Source organism: Sus scrofa, chromosome 5 (genome assembly GCF_054392235.1).
Source record: "Sus scrofa isolate SSC_HxYL_T2T_F1_AM1 chromosome 5, Sscrofa_HxYL_maternal_Yorkshire_Landrace_v2.0, whole genome shotgun sequence".
NCBI lineage: Eukaryota > Metazoa > Chordata > Mammalia > Artiodactyla > Suidae > Sus > Sus scrofa.
The window spans coordinates 69,257,219-69,278,064 of NC_139387.1; the positions used below are offsets into that span (position 1 = coordinate 69,257,219).

The 20,846-nt window shown below is 41.4% G+C and overlaps 1 protein-coding gene across 3 annotated transcripts in view; it reads left to right on the forward strand.

Annotated features, from left to right (window-relative positions):
• The window catches only part of A2M (alpha-2-macroglobulin), a 77,150-nt gene extending 58,129 nt beyond the window's left edge, over positions 1-19,021 (forward strand). For 2 of the 3 annotated variants that reach the window (XM_021092376.2, XM_013988396.3), the window contains exons 20-36: positions 458-584; positions 1,349-1,470; positions 1,825-1,876; positions 4,061-4,144; positions 4,424-4,600; positions 4,921-5,008; positions 6,665-6,821; positions 7,357-7,431; positions 8,455-8,635; positions 11,515-11,738; positions 13,372-13,590; positions 13,778-13,902; positions 15,085-15,175; positions 16,518-16,586; positions 17,718-17,820; positions 18,502-18,543; positions 18,887-19,021. In XM_021092376.2, coding sequence (XP_020948035.2) covers positions 458-584; positions 1,349-1,470; positions 1,825-1,876; positions 4,061-4,144; positions 4,424-4,600; positions 4,921-5,008; positions 6,665-6,821; positions 7,357-7,431; positions 8,455-8,635; positions 11,515-11,738; positions 13,372-13,590; positions 13,778-13,902; positions 15,085-15,175; positions 16,518-16,586; positions 17,718-17,820; positions 18,502-18,543; positions 18,887-18,903 — 1,953 coding nt within the window. In that variant the 3' untranslated portion in view covers positions 18,904-19,021. Of the gene's footprint in view, positions 1-457; positions 662-1,265; positions 1,471-1,824; positions 1,877-4,060; positions 4,145-4,423; positions 4,601-4,920; positions 5,009-6,664; positions 6,822-7,356; positions 7,432-8,454; positions 8,636-11,514; positions 11,739-13,371; positions 13,591-13,777; positions 13,903-15,084; positions 15,176-16,517; positions 16,587-17,717; positions 17,821-18,501; positions 18,544-18,886 lie in introns of all 3 variants that reach the window. The other variant, XR_014803864.1, reaches the window with a different exon arrangement.
• The last annotated feature ends 1,825 nt before the right edge of the window (positions 19,022-20,846 follow it).

Consider the following 20,846-nt stretch of genomic DNA (forward strand, 5'->3'; position numbering starts at 1 on the left):
ATGCTGATGCTCATGTCTTCTCCTAAGGTTTCAACCTCTACATTCCCATACATTTAACTTTTCATATATGATTAATTATATTAAACTTTATTTTTAAAGTTATTTAGGTACATCTTACTTCTGCTGAAACATAACTGGTTATAAGTCTTGTAGACTCTGCTGGGAGTCAAGACCCTAGGCCAAGGAGCAGAGCTCCCACAGGCAACAAAGATATCATCATGACATCTCCTTACCTCTGTTCCTGCCACACACAAAAAGCAAATTATCCCAAAACACTAATATTCAGATGCCAGATCCACGTAAGGTGATATAAGATGAGGTCTTTGTTTACATCACCTTCTATATGAGGCAACCTGAAATCTAACCAATCCCCCAACGTGCTTTATTTCAAGCCATTCTCCCATTGGTCCCCTCTCCCTCTGGTCTATTTGTCTCTTTGTATCGCCTGTGTTTTCAGGTCAGTGTGCACCTGATGGACTCTCCTGCATTCCTAGCTGTCCCAGAAGAGAAGGAAGAAAAGGCCCACTGCATCTGTGGGAATGGCCGGCAAACTGTGTCCTGGGCAGTAACCCCAAAATCATTAGGTGAGAGAGAGTCTCTTAGAAGCAATTCTCTATTCAAAGATTGTATCTCTTTCTAACTTACTTCACTTAGTAGAAGAGTGTCTAGTTCCATCCATGTTGCTGGAAATGGCATTATTTTGTTCTTTTTTATGGCTGAATAGTATTCCATTGTGTATATATACATCTTCTTAATTCAATCATCTGTCGCTGTACAGTAGAAAACTGACAGAACACTGTAAACTAGCTATAATGGAAAAAATAAAAATCATTCTAAATGAAAAAAAACAATGTCATGAAATTCCCAAGAATTATTCTATATGAGATAATAATCATAAACATAAAAGGGAGTCCCCTATAGCTCAGTGCATCCATTTCTTGTGGGTTTCCTAACTATATTAATTACAAATCTAAGGTTGGCTTTTGTTGGCACTAAAAAAAATATAGAGATAATAATAATGAAAGCCTCTATGTTATTATTAAAAAACCTCAAATTATTTAAAAAAAAAAGATTGTATCTATCTATTGAATCCTTATCCAGGCAAAGATTCTCCCCATCAGAGGGTAGAATTGTTTTCCTTTGTCTTTCATTCTAGGATCTTGGATTCTCAGAATCATTAGCCTCTAGATTACGTTGCTTTCATTCATGCTCCTATGTTTTTATAGAACAACCACCAAAAAAAAAAAAAAAAACAGGTCACAAAGATTTACATATTTATAAATTGTCGGGTTTGGCGGCATTGAGAAAGCGGGAGATGATGCTCATCCCTGTTGGCCCCTTTTTTCAGAGAAGGTGAATTTCACAGTGACTGCAGAGGCACTGTCGTCTCAAGAGCTGTGTGGGACTGAGGCGGCTATGGTCCCCGAATATGGAAGGAAGGACACAATCATCAAGTCCCTGTTGGTTGAAGTAAGTAAGCCTTCCCATTTGATGGGTCACAATGAGTCAAGAAAACAGTAGTGAATCTAATCGGGGCTCCAACTTTTAGGTAAAAATGGCTAAATAACATATGGTCATGGTATATTTCACAATATGATTCTCTCCACCCCCACTTAACTTCCTAATTTTCCCCTCCCTTTCTCATTCATGAACCTCTCTCCTTCCTATTGCCTACACTTCGAGAATTTTTTTATATAACACATTTGAAAATCAGTTCCAATTCTTGTCTTCACTGTCAAGAATCCTATAGTTCCCCTATCAACACACATGTCTTGAAAGTCAGTCCTTTCCCTCTGTTAACTTTTCTGTTTTTCCCACCTAAAGCCTGAAGGACTAGAGAAGGAAGTAACATTCAACTCCCTGCTTTGTCCATCAGGTAAGACTCACCTCTCATAATTAGTAATTAAAATAACATTAACCAAAGTTGGTATAATATTTGAAGTTCAAAGAATTTTATGTATACTTTGCCTATAAGGTAAGTTAGGACCCGGAGAATCATCAACCCACTTGGTAAGTGAGGAAACTGGTTCTTAGAGAAGGCAAGTAATTTGATTAAGAGACCATCCCTAGATCTTTATTTCTTCGGGGTCGGTGCAAACATCAAAATGTCTTTCTGACCAGTGTATGATGTGGTTATAGGTAGAAAGTGGGTAGAATCAAAATGAATATTGCCAGAGAAGCGCCTTTCTTGGATATTTAAAACAACACATGGGTAGCTGGATTCAGGCCATCCCAGCACTGAGTTTTGCATAGCTAACCGTATTTGATGACAGGACTGTGTGATTTCCCTAAGAAAAAGTTGCCATAGCTGCAACATTGTCATAGCAATATTCATTTGGTGCCAATCCTGTACCTAAAACCCGATTGGGCAGTCTAGAAGGGGCTAAAGAAGCTTACAGTAAAAGGTATAACTTTATCTTTGTGGAGAGTTGTCTAGTCTAAATATTTAATATTGTAAATATTTTTCTTCCATTTGGTAACTTGTCCTTTTGCTTTGCTTATGTCATGTGTTTTCTTACAAAGTTTTTTTAAGGTAAGAGAGTTTTTTAACATACAAATAATGTGTACATAATTCATATAACTATGTATGTATTTTACATAATTATGTATTATACTACATGATAAAAGGTAATTACATGACTTATGTAGTCAATATAATTAATAATGCATACATAATTAATATATATGACTTAATGAGTTTGGAGATAAGTATACACCTATGAAACCATCCCCACGATCTATACCATAAACCTATAGATCACTTCCAAAGTTTCCTCCCACTCTATTATTATTATATTTTTATAAGAGAAGATCAATCCTATTAGCAAATATTTCAGTATACAATACGGTGTGGTTAACTGTAAGCACTGTGCTGCACAGTAGACCTCTTGAATTTACTCATCTTGCATAACTGAAACTTCATTCCCTTTGACAACTGTTGTATTATTAATCTTATGAGGATGGGATGCAATTGGAAAATAAATATTACATTTCTCTTTTTCATCTTCATGTAATTCACTAATATTAAAATGCTAGAAAAGGAGTTCCCGTCGTGGTGCAGTGGTTAACGAATCCGACTAGGAACCATGAGGTTGCGGGTTCAGTCCCTGCCCTTGCTCAGTGGGTTAACGATCCGGCGTTGCCGTGAGCTGTGGTATAGGTTGCAGACGCGGCTCGGATCCCGCGTTGCTGTGGCTCTGGCGTAGGCCGGTGGCTACAGCTCTGATTCAACCCCTAGCCTGGGAACCTCCATATGCCGCGGGAGCGGCCCAAGAAATAGCAACAACAACAACAACAACAAAAGACAAAAGACAAAAAAAAAAAAAAAAAAGCCAGAAAATGTATGCTTATCAAAAGCAATCCATTTCTTTTCAATGAGTCAAACACTGTTCATCATCATCACTAGCCCCATGTCTAGAGCTTCCATAAAAATACTGTCTTCAGGGAGTTTCCTTGTGGTGCAGCAGGTTAAGGATCCAGCATTGTCACCGCTGTGACTCAGATCACTGCTGTGATACAGGTTTAATCCCTGGCTGGGAACCTTCACATGCCATGCGCATGGCCAAAAAAATATTATTTTATATCTGATAAAATTTGATGGAAGTAAAGACAGAGCATTATTATAGAATTCTGGAACTTTTTGAAGATTTTTCCTTTGCTTATATACACATAGGGGTTTTTTTTCATACAACTGTTTAGTAAGGCGATTGGGAATGGACACTAAATATATGATCTTGTGATAACCATCTTGTGTTAGCCATAGGATGACTACAACAGAATCACAGCATCACAGGCACCTGTCAGTATGTAGCCTTCTTTTGGAGTGCAACTCTATGTACAAGGAGAAAAGATGGTTGGGGAAGGAAAAGTTGTGGAAATCTCAGAATCCCATTCATATATGTTGAGGATATTTTAAAAAGCTGGAATACTAAAAGAGGGACAACTTTTCCAAAAGAGTTCAGGTTGCAGGGCATAGCTCTGGCCTCTAGGTCTTGGAGTTCTTCGGGAAGATTCACAGCAGAAATCATTTTCATTATGGCTGATCTGTTTCTTTCTCTAGATGCTGGGGCGTCTGAACAATTATCTCTGAAGCTACCCCCAAATGTGGTAGAAGACTCTGCTCGTGCCTTCTTCTCAGTTTTGGGTGAGTCTGCAGCCCTCATGGACTATCACACTATGTTGACCAGGTCTACTACATTTTTTTCCATATATACTTTCTCAAAATAACAACTATAATTTTAGCTTCTTTCTTCTCTTCTTTTTTGGACTGGTTTAGTGCTTCCCATCATACTTCTGTCTCTAGAAGACTCACCCTTCTTAAAAATATTCATGTCCTTACCTAGGTTAATTATTCACTTCTTAATGATCCTGGTGGGTTACAATCTGTAAGCTTTTATGACTTCCCATCTTTCTCATTTCCTAGGAGACTTATTAGGCTCTGCCATGAGAAACACACAAAACCTCCTCCAAATGCCCTACGGCTGTGGAGAACAGAATATGGTCCTCTTTGCTCCTAACATCTATGTTCTGGATTACCTGAATGAAACACAGCAGCTGACTGCAGAGATCAAGTCCAAGGCCATTCGCTACCTCAACACCGGTGAGTATTGAATAAGTGAGTGAAAACTTCACAGTGCTGTTTTCACCATAGAAGGGATTTCCCCATAGGCTTGAGTTACTTGTCGATTCCATGATATGTAAATGTCTCATTCTATGATGGTCACAAGAATGAGGATACTATGACCGTTAATTTCATGTGACCTATCCAGTGTCCAACCTCCAACAAAATGTGTAAGACTCAACCTTCTTACGTATGACAGAAATCTGTAGGAAATATCACAAGATGCCAGGCATTTTAGTAATGTCTCTAGCCACAGAATGTGCAGTCTGTCATGTTGCTTCTCGAACCTTCCATTCCAGGTTACCAGAGACAGCTTCTCTACAAGCACTACGATGGCTCCTATAGCACCTTTGGGGAGCACTATGGCAGAAGTGAGGGCAATACCTGGTAAGGACAAGATAGATTCTTTGAGCTCCTATTTTTGTGTCAACTCTTTTATGTGTATTATCAAAATGATATTCCCAATAACCCAAATACATATTATTAAGCCTATAGTTGATTATACAAGACTAGCAAGGTAGCAAGCAGAAAGGCTGAGATTCAAGCACACATGTGTTAAACATGTCCCCAGGAGTTCCCATTGTGCCTCAGTGGGTTAAGAACCTGACTAGGTTCATAAGACTGCAGGTTCGATCCCTGGCCTCATTTAATGGGTTAAGGATCTGGTGTTACCACAAGCTGCAATCCACAAGTATGGATTGCAGATGCAGCTCAGATCTGGCATTGCTATGGCTGTGGCACAGGCCAGGAGCTGCAGCTCCAGTTCGTCCCCTATCCTGGCAACTTCCTTATGCCATGGGTATGGCCCTACAAAAAAAGAAAAATGTGTCCCCAATATTCATCCTGTTAATAACGCACCAAGTTATTTTTCCTGAAATAGCTCTTTTTTCTAAAATAGCTCCCATAACCATGAGTTTTTTCATAGACAGCCAGTGAACATCATATAACTTCCAGATAAACCATGTTAACTTCAGCGTGTATTGTTTTTTTAACTTATATTCATCTTGACTGAGAACATATTCACTAATAGGAGGGAAGAAAGGAGATGGACTCAGTGATATGAAACCTTGTTTTAAAATCCCTAATGGAGTTCCCTTCATGGCTCAGTGGTTAACGAACCCGACTAGCATCCATGAGGATGGAGGTTCGATCCCTGGCCTCGCTCAGTGAGCTAAGGATCCAGCGTTGCCACGAGCTGTGGTGTAGGTCGAAGATGTGGCTCTGTTCCCATGTTGCTGTGGCTGTGGCATAGGCAGCTGCAGCTCTGATTCAACCCTTAGCCTGGGTACCTCCATATGCCTCAGGTGCAGCCCTAAAAAGATAAAAAAGAAAAAAAAAAATCCCGAAGATGAGACAGTGTTAGAAGTTACTGCATGTAAGGGCTGCCTGTGTGAAGATTCTGCCATCTACAGAAGAAAATCACTGAAGAAAAGAAAGATTTAAAGACTTACTGAAATAAATAGGAAAAAATAAGTAACATCAGAAGTACAGTTGTGCCTTGAAAAACATGCAGGTTAGGGTGCTGACCTCCAGGAGATGAAAATCCACATAACACAATCCACATTCACCCCTCTGAATCCCCAGTTGTGCATCCACAGACTCAACCAAGTGGGGATCATGTACTCGTGTAGTACATATCTAGTGAAAAAAGCCATGTCGAGGAGTTCTCTGGTGGCTCAGGGGGTTAAGGATCCGGTGTTGTCCCTGCTGTGGCTCAGATCACTGCTGTGCTGTGGGTTCCAGATCCCTGGCCCCACGAAATTCCACATGCTATGGGTACAGCCAAAAAAGAAAAAAGAAAAGAAAAACGAAACAGAAAGCCACGTATAAGTGGATCCGCACAGTTCAAACCATGTTGATCAAGGGTCACCTGCACTAGATCTAGCAGATTCATCAAATTAAGGGGGTAGGAGCTCTAAGTACCCAAGAATTCCTGTCAGATGATGCACACCAAAATACATGTCCTAGGAAGCCTGTTGCTGTGAGGTGGTTATAAAACCATTATAGCAACATAAGTATCATCATGTCTTCCTCTCCTCTCAGGCTCACAGCCTTTGTAATGAAGACTTTTGCCCAGGCTCGAACCTACATCTTCATTGATGAAACGCATATTACCGAAGCCCTCACCTGGCTCTCCCAAAAGCAGAAGGACAATGGCTGTTTCAGGAGTTCTGGGTCACTGCTCAACAATGCCATTAAGGTGAAGTGTTCTCGGAGCTAGTTTTGGTTTGTCCATTATGATATCTACAAGGGTGAGGAGAGGTAGTGATACCATACGAATTCCTTCAGGGGAGTTCCCCACCGTGGTGCAGCAGGTTAAGGATCCACCTGCAGCAGCTCCAGTCACTGTGGAGGCCCAGGTTTGATCCCTGGTCCAGCGCAGTGAGTTAAGGATCTGGTGTTGCCACAGGTGTGGCAGGTGGAAGCTGTAGCTCGAATTCAGTCCCTGGCCTGGAAACTTCCAGATGCCTTAAGTGTGACTGCCCCCTCCTAATCCCCCCCAGAAAAGAATTCCTTCAGGAAGGTTATTGGAAGAAAATAAAACCTGAGTAGTACCAAGAAAGAGTGGATGGAATGTAGGGTGATGGTACTGTTTTTCCCATGGGGATGAATATGCATAATGAGAAATTCCATGACAGCAGAACACCAGGAGATGATAAAAGTGTTCTCAGAAGTTAAATTACTCACATCTCTCTCTCTCTCTCTCTCTCTCTCTCTCTCTCTCATATTTACAGGGTGGAGTGGACGATGAAGTAACCCTCTCTGCCTATGTCACCATTGCACTTTTGGAGATTCCTCTCGCTGTCACTGTAGGTACCCTTGCTGAAGCCTAGTTCTAGATGCAGTGAAACTGCGGACCTGCTGTCTGAAACATCACCCCACTAAAGCCACTTGTCAGCTTTCCTTCTGTGCCCTGCCAATGCTTCCCACCTCAAGAGGGACTTTGGTCAATCCATTACGGAAGATGTACACTTTCCCACTGAGGCCCCGAGGCTCTTTCTCCCCCGGCAACCTCACCACCACCATCACACACATATGAAATGAATTCTAAAGATATGGCCTGTATTTCTGCCTTAGGAATGTGAGAATGACAGATGGTTATAGAAGCGGGGGAGGGAGGAAGTGGGATGGACAGGGAGTTTGGGGTTGGTCAATGCAAGTTTTTATATTTAGGAGGCCAATGCCTTATCCATCAGGCTATGGGGGCTGCTGCGCATTTTTATATTTAGAATGGATAAGCAATGAGGTCCTTCTGTACAGCACAGGGAACTATATCCAGTCTTTCAGGACAGAACAGGATGGAAGATAGTACAAGAAAAAGAATGTGTGTGTGTATATATATATATATATATATATATACACTGTGCTGTACAGCAGAAATTGACACAGCCCTGTAAATCAACTACACTCTGAAAAAAAAAAGAAAAGAAAAGAAAGTCCTAGGAGTTCCTGCTGTGGTTTAGTGGATAATGAACCCGACTAGTATCCATGAGGATGAGGGTTCGACGCCTGGCCTTCCTCAGTGGGTTAAGGATCCAGCGTTGCGGTGAGCTGTGGTGCAGGTCGCAGATGAGCCCAGATGTGTTGCTGTGGCTGTGGGGTAGGGCAGCAGCTGCAGCTCCCATTTGACCCCTAACCTGGGAACTTCCATATGCCACAGGTGCAGCCCCCCAAAAAAAATCTATATTATTCTTTCTATCCATAAGAATGAGACTAGAGGGACCAATGCCTTTGGTAAACTTCTTTACCTATGCGCTGCGGTCTGTGCCCTGACCTGGGAGCGCCAGCCCCCCTGTGACGCAACTCATCCACTTCCCGTTCTCCTTTCGCAGCACCCTGTCGTCCGCAGTGCCCTGTTCTGCCTGGAGACAGCCTGGAAGTCAGCCCAGGAGGGATCCCAAGGTAGCCATGTCTACACCAAGGCACTGCTGGCCTACGCCTTTGCCCTGGCGGGTAACCAGGAAAAGAAGAAAGAAGTGCTCCAGTCACTAGATGCGGAAGCCGTGAAGGAAGGTGAGAGCACCCTAGGTCTCCTTCCCATCTCACAGTCACTGGACCAACCACTCCACGGCAGAAAGCCCCCATGACAACCCCTAGGGATCCCTTTCCCCTCCATTCTTGTGTTTACATCTTTCCAGATTCTAGGATTTCTCACTCCTGTCACACATCCACAGATAAAAGGCAATAGACTGTAATAGTGAGAAGCTCAGCCTCTGAAGACCAGCTCCAAAACGTATTGCCTATGTGGGCTTGGACAAGTCACTTAACTTGTCTGTTTCAGTGACTTCATTAGTAAAATGAGACTGATAATAGTATTTATTGCAGAGTTAATAGTATTTAACTCCCAGAATTAAATGAGTTAATGCATGTAAAGCATTAAATGGAATATATGGCACAGAGCAGATGCTATAAAGTATTAGTTACTATGATTAAGATATCAGTTATTAATATTTACCCAGCCCTTACCTAGGGCATCGTATCATCTTAAACATAAGACAAAACTGAAGGGATGATCTGATGAACAGGTTCTTATATTTTAGGCTCATTTCACAAGACTGATGATGTTGATGAATCTATTCTTTATTCATACAACACTTCTGTGTGTACTGTGGCCTGTGTAAGGGGTCTAAAAATAGAAAATAAAATGCAAATAATAATAAGGTATCCAGGGAGTTCCCACTGTGCAGCAGAAATGAATCCAACTAGGAACCATGGAGTTGAGGGTTCGATCCCTGGCCTCTCTCAGTGGGTTAAGGATCCAGCATTGCCGTGAGCTGTGGTGTAGGTCACAGACGCATCTCAGATCCCACATTGCTGTAGCTGTGGCGTAGGCCAGTAGCTGTAGCTCCAATTGGACCCCTAGCCTGGGAACCTCCATATGCTGCAGGTACGGCACTAAAAAAAAAAAAAAAAAGAAGCAATAATAAGGCATCCAATAAAACATAGTCTACCTTAAAAAAAAAAAAAAAGGTATTCTACCTTTCTCCCTTGACAGTATCAGTAATTGTTTATCCTTAAAGAGTATTGGTAAATATTTCAGATATACAAGAAAGCATACAGAATAATTAGCAAATACCTTTAATACCTCCCTTCCAGTTTAAGAAACAAAATATTACTAATGCTGGAAAAATCCCTGTGTACCACTCCCACCCACAAAAGCTATCATCCTGAATTTGTCATTACAATGTCCATGAATTTCTTTTCCTTTTTACTGCATACATATCCCTAAACAATATTCAGAATATTTACATTTTTCATCTTCAGATAAGAAGTATCGCACATCTGAGTATTTCTGCCTGTTTGCTTGTCAGTTTGTTTGCCTTTCATTTTTTTAAGTTCAGCATGATGAAGATGGGAGTCCCCTGTACTCCTTGCTCATTAATTTTTTTCTGCTGCATAATACATTACAACATATAAAAAGGTTATAATTTATAAAGAGTCTCTCCCCTCATGGATCTTTTCTTGTTTCTTATTTGTTGCCGTTGCAAACTGTGCTCCAAGGAATACTCCTCATATATGTGTCTCCTTGAGGGTTTAGTTGAATTTCTCTAACTTGCACTTAGAAAGCATGACTGCTGGTTAGTGGACTAAGCACATCCCCCACTTTGCTGGGTATCACCAAATCACTCATCAAAAGTGTTATACTTCCAGGAGTTCCCATCATGATGCAGCAAAAACAAATCCGACTAGGAACCATGAGGTTGTGGATTCAATCCCTGGCCTCGTTCAGTGAGTTAAGGATCTGGCATTCTGTGAGCTGTGGTGGAGGTTGCAGACGCAGCTCGGATCTGGCATTGCTGTGGTTCTGGTGTAGGCCAGCAGCAACAGCTCCAATGAGACCCCTAGCCTGGGAACCTCCATATGCCGCGGGTACAGCCCTAAAAAGACAAAAGAAAAAAAAAAAAAAAGAGGGCTATACTTCTGGAGTTCCTGTTGTGGCTCAGCAGGTTAAGAACCTGACATCATGTCCGTGAGGATGCAGGTTTAATCCCTGGCCTCAATCAGTGGCAAATGCAGTTTGGATCCAGCATGGCTGTGGCTATGGCTGTGGCATAGGCCAGGAGCAGCAGGTCCATTTTGACCCCTAGCCTGGGATCTTCCATATGCCACAGGTGTGGTACACATACCAAAAAAAGTACTTTACTTCCCACAACAGTATAAATCGCTTCCCATTATTTCACCTCCTGTCAGCCTTTGGTATTTTGAGGATTACTCTTTTTTCCTGATCTACTGAGTGTAAACTCCATTATCTCATTGGATGGGATCTTCATAAGAAATCTCTAAGGATAGTCTTTATAGAAAATTTAACTAAACCTGGATAACATCAGAAATAGAAATCATCACAGCCAGTCAGAGAACGGGCTCTGTTATTTGTCTCTGCCACCAATACAACTATAGCCACCTTTGGAAAACTTAGATGCCTGTAGGCTTCAGACTCCAGCAACACGACCGCCTTAGCCCAGCTGAAACAAACCAAGTTCAGCTTTACCTAGAAGGAAAAACACCTAGGTAAGGCTTAAGAGATCATCACTGAAACCCAACCCTCACTTCAGCTCCAGCTTGTGTGTTTTTTTGTTTGTTTTGCCTTTTAGGGCCACACCCATGGCATATGGAGGTTCCCAGGCTAGGGGTCGAATCAGAGCTGTAGCTGCCAGCCTACATCACAGCCACAGCAACTCGGGATCTGAGCTGTGTCTGCAACCTACACCACCGCTCACAGCCACACTGGATCTTTAACCCACTGAGCAAGGCCAGGGATCGAACCCGCAACCTCCTGGTTCCTAGTCAGATTCATTTCCGCTCTGCCACGATGGGAACTCCAGGCTTGTGTACGTTCACCTGAAATTAAATATGACTATGTCATCATTTACAAATCTTTTTCTCACCTCCAGGTGATTCCATCCACTGGACACGACCTCAGAAACCCGAGGCACCAGTGCAGCATTTTTACAAACCCCGGGCGCCCTCAGCTGAGGTGGAGATGACGGCCTACGTGCTCCTCACCTGCCTCACAGCCCAGTCCGCCCTGAGCTCGGAGGACCTGAACCTCGCTACGCTCATCATGAAGTGGATCACAAAGCAGCAGAATTCCCAAGGGGGCTTCTCCTCCACGCAGGTCTGTGGCTGACCAGAGCCTTTTACTTCCCCTTCGGGTGGCAAAAGGTTTGAACAAGAGACAGGAAGGAAAAAATGAAGAGGAGAATAACTTGAAACGAGGAAAGTGTTATTCGTATTCGAGGATGGTGAGACATAAGGAGAAAGGAGAGTCAAAGAGGGCTGAAAAGACAATGTCTAGAATTGGAGTTCCCGTCATGGTGCAGTGGAAACGAAACCGACTAGGAACCATGAGGTTGCGGGTTCAATCCCTGGCCTTGCTCATGGGTTAAGGATCTGGTGTTCCCATGAGCTGTGGTGTAGGTTGCAGACCTGGCTGTGGCTGTGGCTGTGGCGTAGGCTAGCAGCAATAGCTCCAATTAGACCTCTAGCCTGGGAACCTCTACATGCCGAGGGTGTGGCCCTAAAAAGACAAAAGACCAAAAAAAAAAAAAAAGCCTATAATTCTGGTCCCCCCCCCACCCCATATTATTATCACAGGCTCCTATTCCCAATAACAACCCTACATCCCTAAAGCAACAACGGGGGACCAGGACCCTGTACACAAGGGCCACGGCAGAATGAATTTTAAAATCTACCATTCTTCTGGAAGTTCTGAGTTCCTTTCAAATTGGCCCCAGAAACATGACTCAGAACGCAACAATCTCTTTTTGCAAATCCCTCCTTTTCTAGGTCCACCTTTACTGGCTTCTTTTAAAGATCAAATCATTTCATGCCTATTCTTCCCACCTGTTAATATGCAGGCATTTGTTCATCAGGAGCATAAAGAACTATCTTTATTCATCCAACCTCCTGAGACTAACTGTATAATCTTAAATCTAAAAGTTTCACCAATCTAGACAGAGCAAGGAGTTTCCGCTCCAGAGAATTCAGAGATTAGGCTAGATACACCCTAAAAGAGAAGGAGAATATGACAAAATGACATCCCATCCTTTTTCATTGTATTTAATCTCTTATTTTTCAATAAGAATGGAGAAAACAGTTTTGTGAGAACAGCGACCATTCGTTTCTTAGAAATCTATTATTTAGAAGACGGTTCAGTTGAGACTGTGGCATGCCAGTGGGGAGCCAAACTTCTGATAAAAGAGAGAGTGCCAAGTAAAAATGTCAATAAATCAAAATATAATTGTAATTATTCATCTCGTATTTCCTCTGGAGAAAGAGTAGCATGACTCTGATCATGACTGCAAAAGACCCTGGATTTTCTCAGGCACTGATCTCAGCAGCAGTGAAGAGTTTAGTTCAGGGTGAGAGCCAGTCCAGTCCAGACCTAGTTGGGAGGTGACAGATATGACCGCAGGTGTCTAGAAAGACATCGTAGGCAAATAGCTAATGCTCATAAATGATTCCCATTCAGATATGTCCTCCACAGTGCATATTCCAGATGTAAGAGAAAGGATCGATTTTCTGAGAAATATAATAAATGTCTAAGGCATGTAGTCCAAGGCAGATATGTGAAAGTTTATGTTTCTGTCATCTATCAAAGGACTAAAGTCAATCCTGAAATTAGGATGCCATATTTAAATAGTGAGGGAAACAGGAAATCAAAGCCCCTTTGGGGGCAGCCTGCATGGGCCATTGGGTGTTCAAAGGGTTTTCATGCTTCAGCGGGTTCCCTCAACTGTCTCTTCCAGGACACAGTGGTGGCTCTCCATGCTTTGTCCAAATACGGAGCAGCCACTTTCACCAGGACCGGGAAGGCTGCAGAGGTGACCATCCAATCCACAGGGACATTCTCCAAAAAATTCCAAGTGAACAACGACAACCTCCTGTTACTACAGCAGATATCATTGCCAGCAGTGCCTGGAGAATACAGCATAACAGCAACAGGAAAAGGATGTGTTTACCTCCAGGTGAGATTTTTGGGGACAGGTGGGGGCAGGTGGCGGCAAGTTGGGGCAGACGGTTCAGAGGACCCCTTCTCGCTGAACAGTCCTAACTCAGCAGATGATGGGGCAAGTCAGAGAAAGAGTTGAAGAAGCTGGGAGGAATCCTGGGGAAGGACAAAAGCACCAAATTTTTGTCTCTGATGTTCCACAGACATCTCTGAAGTACAATATTCTCCCGAAAAAGGAAGACTTCCCATTTGCTTTGGAGGTGCAGACTCTGCCGCCAACATGTGAACCCAAAGCCCACACCAGCTTCCAGATCTCAGTGAACGTCAGGTAAGACCTCCCACTGAATCACTGGATTCTGGGTGATCTTCCTACTGGAATCAGCCAATCTGATTCCTACAGCCAAGCTTCCTACCAAAACTCTACCAAAGCAAAGCAGCGGAAAAGTGGATGTTTGTGCTACATTTACTGAAAATGCAACATGGATTTCCTGTTGTGGCCCAGTGGAAAAAAATCCAGCTAGTATCCATGAGGATGCGGGTTCAATCCCTGGCCTCGCTCAGTGGCTAAACTGTCTGGCATTGCCGTGGGCTGTGGTGTAGGTGGCAGATGTGGCTCGGATCTGGCATTGCTGTGGCTATGGCATAGGCTGGCAGCTGTAGTTCCAATTAGACCCCTAGCCTGGGAACATCCACATGCCACGGGTGTCCTAAAAGGACAGAAAAAAAAAAAGGAAAAAGCAACGTGTCCTCACTTGACACAGAACTTCTCAGTGAAGGAAGGGGCTTACATGGTACGTCTCTGGACTCCAAAATCTATTAGTGTCAAATCTCATTATTTAATTCCTTTCAATCATAATTAAATAAAGAATATTGCCCCTTGGCTCTAACCTGAATCCCTGGCTTTTTTCTAATGTAATGATGCATGCTAATTTCATTCTATTATAATGAAATCCTATATTATTCTTGCTCGATCCAGGACAGAGGTAAAGACTTCTTGAAAACGTGTGACTAGAAGGACGTATGACTCTCTAGTTAGAATTCCTACGGGCAAAAATTAAATCTCAGATTGTATATAAAATAATCCATTTAGAGGGAAATACATTCCTATGCAATCATATTCAAAATCTGTCCACAAGAATATTATAACCTGGTTGGGGATATTATTCAGGAAAAAAAGAGAGAGTCTACAAAACAGCTGAGATAGATTTGCCGTCTCAAGCCCAGCTATGTATGCCTCACTTAGAGAACTTTCTTAAAATGCAGACCATCAGAGCTCACACACATGAAGCTCTGACTCATCTGGTCTAGAGTAGGGCCTGGTCTCTGTGGCTTTAACGGCCTCCCCCTACAGATTCTCAGGCACAGCAAGGTTTCTGAGCTACTTGGGTGGGAGATTTAGGAAGACTTCCGTGTACCTTTTAGGGCTGTTGAGTGCTTACTATGGACATAGAAAAAAGAGAATATTTAATAACACAGAAAAGCCTAATTCCTTTCTTCCCTGGGTCTTCAGTTACACCGGCAGCCGTCCAGCCTCCAACATGGCGATTGTTGATGTAAAGATGGTATCTGGCTTCATTCCTTTGAAACCAACAGTGAAAATGGTAGGTTTATTATAAGCCCAGGAGACCCTGTTTTATTGAATGTTTTGTGTAAAGAATACAATATTAATATGAAAATACTGTTAAATCAACTTCTACCAGAGACATTTTACTTTCTTCAAGCTCAGAAATATAATTTAGGGAGTTCCCGTCAAGGCTCAGCAGTTAGCAAACCTGACTAGCATTCATGAGGACGTGCAGTTCGATACCTGGCCTTGCTCAGTGGGTGAAGGATTTGGGGTTGCCATGAGCTGTGGTGTAGGTCACAGATGCGGCTTGGATCCTGTGTGGCTGTGGTGTAGGCCAGCAACTGCAGCTCAGATTCGACCCCTAGCCTGGGAACCTCCATATGCTGCTTGAGTGCAGCCCTAAAAAGCAAAAAAAAGAAGAAGAAGAAAAAAAAAAAGAAATATAATTTAGCATGTTTGCGTGGGGGGTTGTTGTTTTTCTTATTTAACTTTGTTTTAATGGACCTCAAAATTCTGTGACGATTTTTGGTCAAATTGCCATTAAAATATGAATTAAAAATGCCCATTTTAAAAACTGATAACTCAAAACTGCCACACACAGAAAAACAAACGAGCCATAAAACATTTTCCTCTCCTTCTGGTTTTATGATGTGCTGTTATCATTAACCAGTCTTTCACAACTAACTTTAGACAGTTTTGAGACTGTCCTTCAAGCTGAGGTGGCAGGTGTGCATTTAACCTTCTAAGCTTTCTGGGCAGACTTGGTGACCTTGCCACCTCCAGCAGCCTTCCCGTCTACTGCTTTGGTGAGACCCACAGTGACCTCTTGTCTGTTGTCATGAACAGCACTCTGCCAGGTGGCACATCTACTAGAAGAAAATGTCAGCAGGCTCCTGCTATATTGGAGCTTAGACTCTTCAGAAGATAAAGCATATGCACATGAACTACTGAAAAAATATGAAAAAGATTGATAGACATAAACTAAAACTAGTATAGAAGTGCGGGGGGAAACAGAGATTGCTACAAGTTAGAAAAAACACCAAAAAATGTAAAAAAAAAAAAAAACTCCTTCATGAAGGAACACAATGTAAATTGAACCCTAAATATGGGTAATTCGCAAGTTTAGGATATTTAGTTGCCTTGTCTTCAAATAAATCAACTTTACACAATAGTCCTGTGTCATACTTATATTAAATCCTGCATTCCAGTTGCCTTTCATTTTTAATCTCTCCACATTATTGTCTTTGCTTATAAAAAAAATTTGAAGACGTTTTACCCTCAGGCTTAATCTGGTAATAATAAACATTCTTCTTTTCTCTGGTTCCTCGGGGTTTTCATCTGTTTCTTAACACTTGTGATGTCTTGATTTTCTTCAGCTTGAAAGATCTGACAACGTGAGCCGAACAGAGGTCAGCAGCAACCATGTTTTGATTTACCTGGATAAGGTGAGCGCCCAGCCGTTTCAGCTGCAAAAATTATAGATAATGATCCGTCTCTGGGAGCTCCCTGGGAAGTGAACAAAGACATTTTGGAGACATCACCTCCATGCTAAAAATTTGAGAATTCTGAGTTTCAGTGAATATGCTCCTGTACTTCTGTACTGATATTCATCTGGGACTATGAGAAGGAATGGCTGATTATAACCTTGGGATATGAATATTTCGAGGACCCCATAAGTAAATTCTCCGCAAAATATGCTTCTTATGTGCACAAGTTAATTTGAAGATATGGAGTAATATAGGGAAGTAGCCACTGGGATTAGTCAATTATTATATCAGCATCACATCGACAAGACAAAAGGGGAATATACTGTCCATCTCAGCAAGGACTTGGCATAAAATAACAAGATTAAGTCCACCAACAAACCAACCTGGTTTTATAGTTGTGTGTTGTTGCAGTTTTTTCATTCCTATATTGATGGATATTTTAGTTTACAAATTTTATGAAACTGAAGGCTGCAGTGATCAGCCTTTTATATTCCTGTTTGAGTCAACACAAGTACTTCCACAAGTTAGAGAAGTGAGGAGTTCCCGTCGTGGCACAGTGGAAACAAATCCGACTAGGAACCATGAGGTTTTGGGTTTGATCCCTGGCCTCGCTCAGTGGGTTAAGGATCCAGCGTTGCCATGACCTGTAGTGTAGGTCACAGACGTGGCTCAGATCCCGTGTTGCTGTGTCTGTGGCATAGGTCAGTGGTGGTAGCTCCAATGTGACCCCTAGCCTGAGAACCTCCATATGTCTCGGGTACGGCCCTAAAAAGGAAAAAAAAAAGAGAGAGAGAGAGAGAGAAAAGTGAAACTGTACTGAATCCCTGATACTTAAAAATGAACATAGCTATTCAAACCATAAGAAGCATCCATCATTCAAACAGAGCCATGTACTCACACTGATGGGAACATACAAATAGTTTTGGTTATTTAAGAAACAATTGGGGGTGTTTTCATCTCCCCTGAGAGCTTTCGGTCCAATTTAAGAACCCTGTTAGTTGACAAAAACTTTTTCCCCAAAATAGTTCATTCTTAAACGTATTCAAATAAAGAAGAAAGCTCCTCACTTGATTCCCTTTCGCTTTATAGGTGACAGATCGGTCCCTGAGCATGTCCTTCACGGTTACACAGGACATCCCAGTAAGAGATCTGAAACCAGCCATAGTGAAAGTCTATGACTATTATGAGACAGGTGAGTGAGACCAACCTTCCCACGGAAATTAAATTCCCAGTCACAGAAATGTATTTTTGTTTCTTTTTTTTTAATTTTATAATGATTTTTTATTTTTCCATTATAGCTGATTTACTGTGTTCTGTTAATTTTCTGCTGTACAGCAAGGTGACCCAGTTATGCATGTATACATTCTTTTTTCTCCCATTGTCATGCTCCATCATAAGGGACTAGATATAGTTCTGGTCACAGTAATTTAGATTTGAGCAATATATTGGGGCAATTCATGACACCACTTGTTCTCATCACTTCATTTTGTCTCCATCAAGACGGATTCTCCCATCTTCGTCTTCTCTACATACATTGTGGAAACTACCTATAGTATAAATATATTAATTGCTACTACAAAGCACCTGTAGGATATTGAGTTCCATTTCCTTTGATAAAATCAACTGTAGGACAGTATGAAATTTAAATAAGCAGAACATCTGAACAGTTACCCTTCAGTGGTTTAGAATAAAGAGAAGCATCACACACATTATTTGACAACAATGTAAGAGAGAAAGCAACACAACCAATGAATGCTGCTGATGTTTCTGATACTATACAGTTCTTCCCACAATAAAGAGTCTTGCGTTGACTTGTGCCCCATAGATATTTGTTTCCCTCTCACTTCATCTGGCCATTTTTGTTTTTATTCAGCTGAGTTTGCCATCGCTGAGTACAACGCTCCTTGCAGCAAAGGTAAGCAATTCACATTCTTTCCCGATGGAGTCACAACCCTTTTGGTTTGTCCTTCGCATCTCCTCCATAAAAGTCTGGCTAAATATTTTGCATAGATTGCATGTGCTGCTCACTGTGCAACTTATCCTAGAAAAGTAAATTTATTGGGAAAGGGCCCCTGAAAGTCAAAACTCAGACAGTTCATAGAATTGCATATCGAATAATTTTTAAGTAATGGATTTCATTTCCCACTAGACTAACTGCATTTCCTCAGGCACTATGCTACCCAGATCTAAGGGGAGGAATATTCACTGCTCAGGAAACCCAAATACATCTTAATTTTGTATTCTTTCCACTATCACAGATCCCGGAAATGTTTAAAGGCCACATCCATAAAAACTGCTTTGCTGGAGTCCCTGTTCCACAGCTTCAGTTCTCCATATTAGAAAAGAGTGTATCTCTGAAAGCTTAATAAATAAACCTTTTTTTTTTCTGATCAGAGTCTATCAGTACCTTCAGTTATTCAATAAACATTTATTATACTTCCATATGATTTCCAATAGAATCCTGAGTTAAAATTCATATCAGTCAAGGTCTAAGGGATTTCAAAAAGTAAAATACATTACAGAGACAGCGGTCAGAGTAGGCTTCATTTAGGGGTTGCAGGGAAAAAAGAAGGTATTCGATTATGTACTAGGAGCCTATAAAGTCTGTTTGATTATGGGAATACCCCAAGAAAAAGCCAGAGAGTGGATTTATGAGTGAATAAAAGGCTGATTTGACGAGGAAAGACTTTCCACATTAAAGGGAAGAAATGAAATAGTAATGTCACATTGGGAGGCAGCATAACTAATTGGGATTTGATTTGAATTGGGAGTTATGTGTCTTCAGAACCAAATCTGCATTGACCAAAACAAGTGATCAGTCTATTAGCCTTGGGCTTTAGATTCAATAAAGGATGACAGATGAAAAATACTGAAGAGGTGATTCAAGCAGAAGTGAGTTTTCCTAAAAGAAAGAAAATACAGGACTCAAAGCCCAAATACAACTGTTACATTGAAGCATCTTGTTTTCTGGGATTTTGAGCCAGAACAAAAGGATATATAAAATCGTCCATTATATGGATGGAAGGGCAGAAGCTTCTGAAGTTCAAAGAGAAGATCCTTGGAAAATCCTAGGTGTCCTAGTGTTCATTCAGTTTAGTCTGACAGAAGCCTGGATGATATAAACTAATTAATACAAAGGACTTTGAAAATCAAGCATCCTTAGCTCTGTCTCCAAGGTAGGCAAAAATTAAAAAGTTACTATCTTTGTACTAGATTCTACTCTAAAGACCTCACTGGTATTAATATACCAACCCTATAAAATAGGTATTATTATAGCAAATGAGGAGACTGAGGCACAGAGTGGCAAAACTTGCCCAAAGTTATTCAGCTAGGCAAGGGCTGAATCAGATTTCAATGCCAAGAAGTCTGTTTTCTAAATCCATACTCAAACCTCAAACCATGCTGCCCCTCCAACCCACTTCAGAAAAGAAGATCAAGGAAAAATCATATTTCAGAGCCAAATAAATGTTTTAATTAGTATCAATTAGTATCAAACATCCATATAGGACATGAAATACAAAAGAAATTAGGGGAGTTCCCATGGTGGCTCAGCTGTAACGAATCCAACTAGTATCCATGACGATGCAGGTTCAATCCCTGGCCCCATTCAGTGGCTGAAGAATCCGGCATTGCCGTGAGTTGTGGCATAGCCGCAGATGTGTCTTGGACCCTGTGTTGCTCTGGCTGTGGTGTAGGCCAGTAGCTGCAGCTCGCATTAGACCCCTAGACTGGGAACTTCCATATGCCATGGGTGCAGCCCTAAAAAGACCAAAAATGAAAAAAAAATCAATGTGAATAATTATGCATCTTAGTTTGAACTAAGATGAAGAATGGAGGACCACTGAAACAAGGTTTGACATAAAGGGTTCTAAAGGACAAATACTGACACATAAGAAACAAGTACAGCATATACTAGATTCATACCTCAGATACCAAACACCGTGGTGAAAGACCCTCTGGGATGGTCTGACAATTTTTTTTTTTTCCTAATCTACTTCCCCTATACTGGTCCCTGATGGGATACTTTCATGTACAGTAATGAAAGATAGCCACAGGGTGGCAGCAGAGTTTTAAAATGTTGCCACTTTATTCATTGTAAAAAAATTTAAAAATTTAAAAAAAAAAAAAAAACCTTGTAAAAAGTTAAAAAATTAGGCAAAGGGAAGAGACAAGAGGAAAAAAATAATGATGGAAACTTATAAGAAGAAGATAACAAAA